Source organism: Tachypleus tridentatus, chromosome 6 (genome assembly GCF_004210375.1).
Source record: "Tachypleus tridentatus isolate NWPU-2018 chromosome 6, ASM421037v1, whole genome shotgun sequence".
NCBI lineage: Eukaryota > Metazoa > Arthropoda > Merostomata > Xiphosura > Limulidae > Tachypleus > Tachypleus tridentatus.
Genome location: NC_134830.1, coordinates 165,520,509 through 165,534,007, shown reverse-complemented (window position 1 = coordinate 165,534,007; position 13,499 = coordinate 165,520,509). Strand labels below are relative to the sequence as shown.

The following is a 13,499-nucleotide window of genomic DNA, read 5'->3' as shown; positions in this document are numbered from 1 at the left end:
ATTGGGCCAGTATGTGGCAGATAATGTTTAAATATCCAGAATATAAGGTGATGCATGTAGATTTTCACAATTCAAATTATTGTTACAATTTAAATGGGAATACATTAAATATTATGGTTTCTTTGTGTTGTGATAGAAAAAAAATAAGTCATATGAACAGTATGTTGTTGTTAGCAATAGGGCTAATAGGAGTTTGAGTAGTGTCTACAAGATCTGAATACAAGACAAGGAATGTTATTGTTTCACCATATAAATCACTTGTAAGACCTCATTTAGAGTATAGTAAATGAGGTCTTACAAGAAAAGGAATGTTATTGTTTCACCATATAAATCACTTGTAAGACCTCATTTAGAGTATAGTAAATGAGGTCTTACAAGAAAAGGAATGTTATTGTTTCACCATATAAATCACTTGTAAGACCTCATTTAGAGTATAGTAAATGAGGTCTTACAAGAAAAGGAATGTTATTGTTTCACCATATAAATCACTTGTAAGACCTCATTTAGAGTATAGTGTACAGTTTTGGTTTCTTTTCCTTAAAAAAAGAACACTGAATTGTTGGAGAAGGTTCAGAGAAGAGCCACCAGGATGATATCTTGGATGTGAGATTATCCTTTGGGGAGCGACTTAAAATCTCTAAACTCGTTTCCTCTGGAGATGAAACGAGTCAGAGGGAATTTAATTGAGGTGATAAAATAGATCCACATTTTTTCGTGCTTAGCAGTGAAAACAATAGGACAAGGAGTTGTAAGTTCAAATTTTCAAATACACTTTCTTACCTGCAGATGAAACTTAAAAGCCCCATCTATAAAAGTATCTGAAATACCCCACGTTATTCTATGCATTCTGAGTAAAGAACATATCAATTTAGCTTACGCTGTTCCATTCATCAAGCCAAATGGTTTCTTGTCTTCTATGTCAGGAGCATAATTATCATAACATACAAAAATAGTTGAAGTAAATTCATCATGGACTTTACACGAATCATTTCTCACGCGTAATTGTCTTAGTCGAGGAGAACCTAAAAGTCGATTTTCGTACAAAACGTTACGATCTTGGCTACCAACAGCGTCACTGTTATACCAATTTTCCCAATATAGACTGTCCAGCATAACGTTGTCAACAAACTAGAAAAAAATAAATAAAAGTAGGAACGATTATTGAAGAATACATAACTCACAACTGCCAAAATAAGTGAGAACCATCGTAAGTTATATACAAATTAACAATATCTTCCCCTTCTATTAAATACCAATTATACAATTTACATACAACTACTTCTAATTACTTTGTCCACATACACCATATCCCAGAAGAGAATTTAAACACTATACTTTCTTCCAGAAAGGCAGAGTAGTGCATAAGCTGTCAAATTAACAGGGAGCAGTCCTTGCGAGATCTTCTGATTGAAATTTTGTTTTTGAAATGGCCATTATGAAGATCTCTCAAAACCATTCATCTTATTAGACAGGAAAACAATACGGCTTTCAGTGTTAGTGGTGTATATGTTATCTCATTCACAACAGAAATATTCAGGTATTCTAACGGTTAGAAAAAAAAGTACATTATATCCCATTAACCATTACAAAAATACTAAATCTACGTTACGACCCAAAATACAACATCTGAACATTTCTGAACAACCATCACGTTTCACGGTTACAGAAATATCGATTCATTAGTTTCACCATGACTCAAAAATACAGAACGATAAATAATACGTGATAATTAAAATCAACAATTAATTTTTTTCTAGTATTATTTTAATTGTCTATTATAAAGCTCTAAGGACTGTTACCACCTTCACTTTGAATGAACAATAAAACTAGATATGCAACAGGAACCGAATAATAAAACAAATAATATAAGAAACACAAAACACAGTTAGATGACTTAACAAAAACGCATAATGATGAAAGAGGTTAAACGATACTGAAACATTAGCTGAACGTACATGGAAAACAGGGTGATATGCAAAAATGGATGAAACTTCGTGATAAATTTGATTAAAAATACACTTGCTTACAGTACTATAACGATTAATAAGTTCTAAATCAATAAATTAAAATAAAAATGTTATTGCAAGTATGTGAATTTTGAATCGAAGGGTGATGAATTCTTCTAGCGTTTTCATTGAATGAAGATTGTCCCCTAACATTTCAAAAGTAAGAGTACCGAGTCTTACAGAACAAATTATTGCAGAGCATATGACAACAGTCTTTGATTATAAAAAATAGATAATCACAAAATAAAAGATAGATAAGAAAAACGTACAGACAAGAGAAACATACTAACCTAAAATAAAAAAGTTTATAAAAGTAGAATCGCAAGAACGTAATAATAAAACCGATTGATCACAAAAAGAGTTAGCTAAATGGTTCTTTCTTACCCTCCAAAAGTCTATAACTTGAGTCGAACCCCTGACATTATTCAATGTATCGTTGTAAGACGAGTCAAGAAAAAGTTCACTAATAACTTTTGTGTGGTAGTACATTGTGGGACTCATCATGCCGAATGTTACTGAAAGAAAAACAACAATATTAATTTGTAAATTGGACTTAATTAATGGAGAAACTGTTATCAGTAATTCGGAATGAACAATATATTTGCAGAAAGTCAGTTTGTATTTCAGAAAACATCGGTTAACGAGTATCGTATTTAACTATTATTTTATTTATAAATTACTTTCTCATACACGCATCTTTGTGACGTATATATATGAATACGGTTAATTTTTAAATCAGAAAAGGCTCACATCTAGTACATACGTATACAGCTGGACGACAAGGTATAGAATGGGCAGATTCCAAAAATTTTGTCCACATGGCGGAGTTAGATATGAAAGTACAGACCACTCATTATGGTTCTATTTTCGCATATATTCATCTGGTACAACAAACTATGCCTTGGTTTTACTCATATATATCTTTTATATCACTGTTTTATTCTATTCAAGCTCCAGATTTTAAAATTAGCATTTTTAAGATAAGGATTTGCACGTTCTACTTTTCATAATAAAATTAATATCTTTTCTTGTTTTTAGCCACGTGGTTAGGGCACTTGAACCGTAATATGAGAGTCGTAGGTTTGAATACCCGTCACACCAAACACGCTTGCCTTTTCAGCCGTGGAAGCGTTATACAGTGACGGTCAATCCCACTATTCGTTAGTAAAAAGAGTAACCCAAGACTTGACTGTGGGTAGTGATGACTAGCTGCTTTCCCTCCAGTCTTACGCTGCTAAATTAGGAACGGCTAGTTCAGATAGCCCTCGTTTAGCTTTGCGAGAAATTTAAAACAAACAACCTAAATCGTGGTAACGTTTGCCTTAGGATAACTAGAAAATATTGGATAAATAAATCTCTCACAAAATAAAAATTTTATAATTTCACCAGAATACCTCAATATCCATTAGTTTGTCTTCAACTAGTATTCAAAATGTAACTAAAACTCTATAATTTACTCCAAATATACAAATAATGGTTTGTTTGTTTTTAATTTCGTGCAAAGCTACACGAGGGCTATCTGCGCTAGCCGTTCCTAATTTTGCACTGTAAGACGAGAGGGAAGGCAGCTAGTCATCATCACCCACCGCTAATTCTTAGGCTGTTCTTTTACCAATGAATAGTGGGATTAATCGTCACATTATAACGTCCCCACGGTGAAAGGACGAGCATGTTTGGTGTGAAGAGAATTCGAATCCTTGATCCTAGGATTACAAGTCAAGAGCCTCAACCACTTGGCCATGCCGGGCCCATCTGAATGGTATACAGTAATATAGGACACTTGGAAAAATATTAATTCTGATAAACGTATTGTACTACAAACAAGATTTACTGCTCTTTTTAAGGAGAAATGCTTATGCACTATATAAATATTTTCGTGGGGGGGGGGCTGAGGTAAACTGTGGAGGGCTTCCCAAAATGCCATCAATATGAAGCATAGATGGTAAATTATAATAATGTAAATACCAAGGTGCTATGTTGAACTGCGTTTTCAATGCAGTTTTCATTGGAAACTAATACTCTGTTAATAATTCATTATTGCAAATTAGAAATAATCTGTTTATGAAAATATACGTATATGTAAAAGAGGAAGCTCACCTAAATTCCATCCAAGGTAACACATAATAATAAAGAAAATCAAGATTAGCTTAGATTGAACATTTAATATACCATTAAGAGTAAGGCTATAAATCAAAAGAAATATAACATAAAGACATAGTCTACATAGCAGAAACGAATTATCCCATGTGAAGTTAATACACTCTGAGGAAAAGTAAAGTCAGTATCAGGCTAACTATCTTTCATCTTAATGAAGACGTTGAGTTCTACAGATCTATGTCTCTTTGATGTTAATTGTTAAGCAACAACGACGATTGTGTTTTCCATATTTTATGAATATATGTAGGTAACAATATTGGGGAGGCTGGGGGTGCTTGGATCATTTGGGGAGTTCAAACCCCTAAGCCCCCCCTTGGTGCCGCCACTGTAAATTACTTGTTTTTCCATTTGTATTTTCTGTGTTTCTGGACGTCCTATATAAAAATGTTTGTCACAAATATGAGTGTTGAAAACGGAATTTTTTAACAAAATTTGGTAATCATATGAATATATGTGTTCGTTCTTGCACTGTACAATATTCAAAGATATAGATAACGTGAAGCGAATATTAACGAGTTGTACATACTTCTTTGCATTCTCCATACACACACACACACATATAATAACTTTTCTATAAATGTCTTTAGTTCGAGCAACACGGCACCTGATTACAAAAACTACGATACCGATTGCGTGTGTTCATACATTACACGCGATACTAGTTGTTGAATAAACTAACATTAATCTCACAGCTAGGCCACATTACGAAACACCAAAGTTGATAGTTTTATTTTTTTGGAAAATGAATTAAATGTATGATTTCAGCTGATTGGTCCATCTTGCACAAGTTGTTTTGTTTCGATTCGGTTTTACAAGTTAGATTTTGTTCAGAAATTGTCATTAACGTTCGAGTACAAGATTTCTCAGTGTTGCAAGAAATAACTGTCTAAACATTGAGTGATAATAACGTATTCGAAATACAAAAGTGAGAAAGTAAATTATAATTTGTAACAAACGTTTTTAAATAAATTATGTAAACACGCTTTGATTAATTATCGGGTTTAACAGTGTAAACATAATCTGAGATAACATTATTTCGGGTCACAACATGATTAATTGTCATGAAGCTTTCGACTTTCTAAAAGTACAGACGTTATAACTGACACCACACCTTCAGCGCGTGATATGTATTTCAATTCAACTCAAACTACTGATGCTTTAGTGAAAATCGTATATTTTTTTCAGTGAAAAAACACTGATGAGAGTTCGTCCTTCGGTAGATCACGAAAGATTTCGAGATACATTTTCAACACGTTTTTGTTCCTTTTAAGTTAATGAGCTTCATTTCCTAGACTACATTTAGGCTGACGTTCGTGATACGAAACTGAAATGGTATCCAATCTCAGAAAAGCACATGCGCATTTGCGTAGGCGATGACGTAAATATATCTACAGCACAATCTTTCCGCCACAAATGGAACTGACAATAATAAAAGCAACATGCCACAAATCTTTATTCTCATGGCAATGTGAGGCTAAAGCCACATAGACAAACAAACAAAAACTGATATCATAAATAAAATGGTTTTTGCTCGTATTTTCACTTGATCGTGCCACCTAAACTGTCATTATAAAACACTTTATTGTAATTGTTTAGTTTTTAAAAAATGGCTATACAAAAGTGGAATATTGTTTCTACGCTACACCGCCAGGCTACTTGCGACCCATCAAGAGTTTTACAAGCACACCCAATGTAAAAAAAACAACAACAATAAAATAAAAACTCCAGCGGTTCAATTCCATTGCCGTTGATTCGTTAAAGTTGTCTCTTTTTTCTGTGTATTTAAACATTAAATATGGATGCAAAATAGTGATTGGTATGAGAACAAAGAGATATCGCACAGACACACATAAAGAGCTTTGATGTATACTTTTTCTTAAATCAAACTTTGACAATACGAACTTATATTTGCCACATTTCGTAGGAATGTTTGTTTGTTTTGAATTTCGCGCAAAGCTACTCGAGGGCTATCTGCTCTACCCTAGAGAAAAGGCAGCTGGTCATCACCACCCACCGCCAACTCTTGGACTACTCTTTTACCAACAAATAGTGGGATTGACCATAACATTATAACCGTCCCATGGCTGAAAGGGCGAGCATGTTTGGTGCGACAGGGATTCGAACCCGCAGCCCTAGGATTACGAGTCGAACGCCTTAACCCACCTGGCCATGGCGGACATCGTAGGAATATAACAAAAGGGTATTTCCCGTTGGATGTCCGACTGTAATATTCTTAAAATGTTAATAAGAGAAAGATTACCAGAAATTAAAATTCCGGTGAATGAAACGACATGAAAGATTTAAAAGGTTTACCGAACTATTTTTACTTTGTGCAGAGAAATATTTAGATCAGAGCTTTCAAACACTGGCAGTCTTGAGACGTTATCAGAATTAGCGTTAAAGGCTTTAACATGTATAACGATATACACTGTGTTACGAAACATACAGGAATACCTATAAACATAATTCTTCCTGCGCATATATTTTTCTGCTTCCATTAAGTGTCACCATAATTTAACTGCTATCAATTAGTTTTGAGATTTTCGTAAAAAAGCAACGCAAGACAGAATACATAGCCGTCCTTAATTTTTAACTAATAAACTAAATAGAAAGTATAGCTAGTCAACAACACCCGCCTCCAACACTTGGACAACACGAAAAAAAATTAACGGTTATCCTTTTGCAAACCCATGGCCTTTGGGCCCGGCATGGCGAGGTGGTTAAGGCACTCGACTCGTAATCCGAAGATCGCACCAAGCATGCTCGCCCTTTCAGCCGTGGGGGCGTTATAAAGTTACGGTCAATCCCACTATTCGTTGGTAAAAGAGTAGCCCAAACGTTGGTGGTGGTGACTAGCTGCTTTTCCTGTAGTCTTACACTGCTAAATTAGAGATGGATAACCCTCGTGTATATTTGCGCGAAATTAAAAAAACAACAAAACAACTAAACCATGGCCTCTGAGTGTGCAGCACGTTTTCGCAACGACGATACGCGATCCAGAAACTTTTGGTTTCACAATATGAATACACCGACTGTTAGGTCAATATCCAGCTTTAAATGGCTTTGAGTACTGCTAATGAAATTAAATAAGAGTACATTTGTCCAATACTAGTATTAACATACCCGAATATAGCATTTCAAAAAAAAAAATAATCATTGCCTAACCAACACTAGCTGATTGTTAATCAATGTAACTAGATTATTTCGATCAAATGTTGGTATGAAACCACGCTTGCTTTAACCCTTAACTTAGCACATTTGAAACACCCCGCGTTCACTAATGGCGTCGCATAGATACGTGGTGTATAGACGCTCTAATAAGGATAAATTACAAGCTATGGAAAAATGCTTCACTGCATTCAAGTTCTGTCCCAAAATTAGACAGTTTTCAGTGCCAGGAACATTCTGTAGTTAAAATCAACAACAAAGATTGAGAGGTCATTAATGACGTAATGCTATAAGATACGAAACAATATTGACCTAAACAAAACAACTCATGCACACTTTGTCTTCTTGTCCGTTTATTAGTTATTTTTCCTGAACGCTGACACCTATTAAACATCTGCTTGTTGTCAGATAATTAGAACAGAAATGTAAGCTCGCTATATTTGCCTAAAAACTTTCGTTAGCACAGCGACGTCAGAGCCTGTAAAACGTATCTACTGTGCGAAATGAAACATTAAGTAACATATGAGCGTCCCTTTATAGCAAAATCCATTACTGCTATACCAGACGCACCATACGAAATCGATTACACGATGAACAAGTGCATAACTAGTCAAAGAACACTATCCGTGATTAGGTGTGTTGGAAGTAACCATTTCCGTTTAATGTATCGAAATCAAGGAAGAAAACCAAACTTTTATTTTACGGTGTGCTTCAGTTTCGTAAGAAAAGGGGTCGCTTTTGTAGTCTTGAAACGAATTTTAATTTTTCGTTTACATTTTATATCAGACACACACACGCACATGTATATTTTTAAACTCATGCAGTGGAGGCAAAATGTCAGCCTATATGAATAAATTATGGTATTTGAAACAGTTGTTCAGTTGGCTAATTTAATAATAAAGAAATGACCCTGAAGTGGCATGCGTCATATTCTACGTAATATGCCAGAACATTTTTTTAGATTCTTTTTAATAATATACGCTTTAAAATTCAACTATTATGTAACTGGCATAGTTTTCGGTAAAATGTTTTTTTTTTCACATAAATAAAATATGCTACGACGATAGACAGATAATATTAGGGCCCGGCATGGTCAAGCGTGTTAAGGCGTTCGACTCGTAATCCGCGGGTCGCGGGTTCGAATCCCAGTTGCACTAAAAATGCTCGCCCTCTCAGCCGTGGGGGCGTTATAATGTTACGCTCAGTTCCACTATTCATTGGTAAAAGAGTAGCCCAAGAATTGGCGCTGGGTGGTGATGACTAGCTGCCTTCCCTTTAGTTTTACACTCCCGAAATTAGGGACGGCTAGCGCAGATAGCCCTCGAGTAGCTTCTCGAGGGCTATCTGCGCTACCCTAGAGGAAAGGCAGCTAGTCATCACCACCCACCGCTAATATATATTATTGATTTGCTATAGTTGATATACTGTGAACCTCGGAAGTTACAACTGTGATTAATGCTTACTAATCAGAAACTTGAGATACATTTGCCAGGAACGTTTATAGATTTCTAACATTACAAAGTATTTAACATCAGTGGATTAACATCGGACATCAGTATTTTTACGAAAACATTATATAACCTCATTGGTAGAAAATTCGACGTTTAGATAGCTAGCACCCCGTTAAGCGAATTGTACTTAATATCAACTCGCAATGAATTCGCCCATCGTGAACTCAATAAGATATGGAATTCCATACCAGATAGAAGACACAATATCGTTTTTGAATCTGCAAAACTTTTGTATATAAATCAATATTTGTAGTATCCGTTATTATAATTGTATTATTATTTGTATATTAAAACACATTTGTATTAAGAAAGAAAACTGTGTATATCAATCTTGTTGGCAAATATGATAAATTTGATATATGTTTACTTTTGATTAATTTCTAAATTACGGTGGCTGTTCAAAAAATACGCGGACTGACGTCATAAAACAAAATGTACTTTATTTAGAAGTTACAGGTCTGGGACCCCTTCAAGGTACTCTCCTCCCCAACGCACACACTTATCCCAACGGTGTTTCCACTTGTTGAAACAGTCCTGGTACGCTTCTTTTGTAATGTCCTCCAGCTTCTTCGTCGCATTTGCCTTAATCTCGGGAATCGTCTCAAATCTTTTTCCTTTCAAGGGTCTTTTGAGTTTGGGGAACAAGAAAACATCACAAGGAGCAAGGTCAGGTGAGTAGGGGGGGGGAAGAACAGTGATCGAGTGTTTGGCCAAAAACGCACGAGTTCTGAGGCACAAATTTCGCAGCAACGCGGTGCATCTTCAATTTTTCGGTCAAAATCTCGTAACAAGATCCAACTGATATCCCAAACTCTTTAGCAAGCTCCCTAACAGTCAGACGTCGATTTGCCCGCACCAGGGTGTTGATTTTGTCGACGTGTGGGTCGTCAGTTGACGTGGAAGGACGTCCAGGACGCTCATCATCTTCAATGGACTGTCGACCATCCTTAAAACGTTCATGCCACTTGAAACATGCCGTACGATTCATAGCAACATCACCGTAAGCCGTGTTAAGCATAGCAAAAGTTTCAGTCGCAGATTTTCCAAGTTTAACACAAAATTTCACAGCAAGTCGTTGCTCCTTCAGGTCATTCATTCTGAAATCCGCCAAACGAAAAAATCGCACTTCACTTAAAACCGCGTAGCTAATACACAAATGAAGATATCTGCAATCGGGAAATGGCGTCGTAATCAGCTGATCTGTGCGAACCTAGCGACACCAAGCGGATTCCACCGGAATCAACTGGAGCCGCGCAATTCAAACAGTCCGCGTATTTTTTGAACAGACCTCGTATTAGTTAACTCAGTTTCAGACTATTTCCTATTGTAATACGTAACAATCGCGTGTTCGTGTTTATGAAAACAAAACGAGTGTAGCTTATTTTCACTGCCAATTGAAAACATGTACTACATAAACCTCAAAACAGATTAACAAAAATGTTTTTGAAAGAACGCGTAGTGTTCAAAACTCATCCCGTGTACACAGTTATTTGCATGTACTTAAATAATGTATTAATACTCATTTAGAACTATAAAAAAACAGATATTTTAAGAACAAAGTTTACGTGATGTTTACACGGAATACTAGTATTAATTGCACATATAGAATTATAAAAATAAGTCTGTACAATTATCAACCATATTAATATAAATTACATATGTAGAATTCTAAAGCACACTGTTGCTGAGAAATATGCGATTGGTGTCAATATCATTTATTTACATACAACATAAAATAATTATTGTATTATATATAATTAACATCATTATAAGTTATATTAAATCTATTTATTCTTCAACACTGTTAACACAACATTTTAAAGCCGATCGATCCTGCATTACTAAGTAGTTAACACTAATACCATAATATATAATGCATAATATTTAATATAAATCTCATGCATAATTACAATTATTGATATCAGAAACTAATATATAGAATTCTAGAATTAATTACTGCTGAATACCTACCATTAATATTTCTTACGTATTTAAAGATATTTTAAAAAATATATTTCCTCGCATGAATTAGTCTATTATCATTTATCTTGTTCAAGTTACATTGTTCAATCAAAACAGTATTCTTACACTCGATCACTTCGTCAATACCGTCTATTTTTCAACGCCTGTGATACATAAAAAACCTGTTTCTACAGAGGTTGTCTTTTATCTTCAGTTCATATTAAGTCATTTGGGAGACGCACGAGATTTAAATATAAACAAACTATTCCTCAATATTTAGAGCAGGGGTTCTTAACCAGGGGTGCGAAGATGATTCCCAAGGGGTGCGAGGATGCCCATGAATAATTAAAGCAAATCTATATTTTTACATAAGAGTATGCTTTATATTTCTCCTAAGAAGAAACATTTTTGCTTCAGCAGTGTTCCGAGATAAAGTTAAACCTAAACCTGATTTCCTAATGAAGTGGTAAAGTTGCATCAGATTCCAATACAGGGTAAACAAACGGGTATGTCATTTGGATAGACGAGTTCAGATGCTTGCCTATTTGGCTGATGTGTTTTTAGCTCTCAAAATGCAGAAATCGGCTGAATTCTGAACATGACATGCGAGTGGCACTCAGTACAAAGACGCCATCATAGATAAAAAACAGCATCAACGAAGTCACTAAGTTTACTGTGCATTACAGGCTAAATAAAAACATCATTAACAAAATTGAAATTAATTTTTCATTATGTACCCTGAATTTTTGTCTTGAAAAAAGGTATGCTGTATGTATGAAGATTAAAAAAATTTTGATTACATCAACTTTGTATTTTTAGCTTTTTTTATATTTAAGTTTCCAGGGGGTGCGAGAAATGATTACTGATTTGAAAGGGGTGCAAACACTGAAAAAGGTTAAGAACCACTGATTTAGAGCTTCAAATAAATTAATGGTGCTGTTATAACTGCTAAGTTTCAGAATGAATTTAAACCAGTGAAACATTAAATGGAAAACAATAAAAGTTACAGATTTCTTTCTAAAATATACTTTACCTGTAATATGCACACACATACACACAAAGAATGGAGAATATGTTTGTACCTTTAAGACTATGCATGACCATAGATTAGTCTATTACATTATACATCACTTTTTTAAAATTAGTAACGTAATATCACAGAGATGTAGAGAGAATTTATATTTTTTATATATCGTATAATTTGGAGCATTTCATTTGTTAAAATAAATCGCTTTTTTTTTTCATTATAGGCATGACGACTCTAAACTTATCATTGAAAATGTGAATATTTATATTACAATTTGGGTCCAAATAAATCAGAATATTTCTAATACCACTAAATGCGACTGAGAAAAAACACATTAACTTAATAAATACATGTTAATTTACAATGAACCACATACTTTAATGTTTGTTTGTTTTGGAATTTCGCACAAAGCTACTCGAGAGCTATCTGTGCTAGCCATCCCTAATTTAGCAGTGTAAGACTAGAGAGAAGGCAGCTAGTCATCACCACCCACCGCCAACTCTTGGGCTACTCTTTTACCAACGAATAGTGGGATTGACCGTCACATTATACACCCCCACGGCTGGGAGGGCGAGCATGTTTAGCGCGACGCGGGCGCGACCCTCAGATTACGAGTACATACTTTAATGAAAACTACATCACACATGTGTTACATTGAAATTTAAAACCACATTAAAGCTAATTACATTAAGAAGTCTCAAGGCTGAAACAGGCCATACTCACAGATACAAAGAACCACTACGAAAAATATGTAAATAACCAATTCCCGTAGAGTTGTCCTCACGTGCCATTCCTTGTCTTCGTTAGTGGCCATTTCCCTTGTTCTCCAACATCCTACAAGTATGAAGTGAGATAAAAAGTTTCAGATGTAACCAGATCAAAATTCAAAATTTATGGTTTCCTTTAACATATTCGACGAATCTACGAATTTTTGTATCAAACTGTAAACACCTTTGCTATATTACGACTTGCGGCTAACAGTGAAAAAATGATTGAGTGTGTGTGTAGGTTATTTAAAGTTATATAGTCACGTACAACAGATCTCTTCTAAGTATTTTCCTGAAGTAAATTAGAGTCACCTAAATACAGCATGGCATTTCGTACAATAATCTATATATCTTATATAAAACAACCAAACCTAAAGGCTCCATTCTTCGTGCTTCCTCAAAACAACCAAACCTAAAGGCTCCATTCTTCGCGTTTACTCATTTCTTCTTTCTCATTACAACCGCCAACAGTGTAATTCCTTTGTTAACACTTAGCATCATTATAATTACAAAAAGATAAGTATAGTTTGATATCATAAGCTGTTCTGTAAGGATTCGCGAAAAAAATGGCATCATTGCCGATGCAAAAAGTGGAAGGGTTGGGGGTGAATGGCAAAGTTTCTTTCCGAGGAAAAAACAAAACAACAATAGCGACACACACAATATGACTTTTATATGTTAAGTGTTTACGTACAATATATTACTATTACAGTATAATTTTTAATGCGACGTTGATCCATTCCTTACATCATTACTGGTGGCATTTGTATTGGTCCTTCTATCACAGGACGACTTTACGAGTTTGTTTTTATGTTTTTTGAATTTCGCGCAAAGCTACTCGAGGGCTATCTGCGCTAGCCGTCCCTAATTTAGCAGTGTAAGACTAGAGGGAAGGAATCTA

At 34.9% G+C, this 13,499-nt stretch overlaps 1 protein-coding gene across 2 annotated transcripts in view; it reads right to left on the bottom strand.

The window, feature by feature from the left end:
• Positions 1-13,499, bottom strand: part of LOC143254356 (polycystin-2-like) — a 47,284-nt gene that overhangs the window by 14,244 nt on the left and 19,541 nt on the right. The window contains exons 2-4 of one of the 2 annotated variants that reach the window (XM_076509410.1): positions 12,555-12,665; positions 2,391-2,521; positions 878-1,128 (exon numbers count right to left, since the gene is read on the bottom strand). In XM_076509410.1, the coding sequence (XP_076365525.1) occupies positions 878-1,128; positions 2,391-2,521; positions 12,555-12,665 (493 nt within the window). The remainder of the gene's footprint in view (positions 1-877; positions 1,129-2,390; positions 2,522-12,554; positions 12,666-13,499) is intronic. The other variant, XM_076509411.1, reaches the window with a different exon arrangement.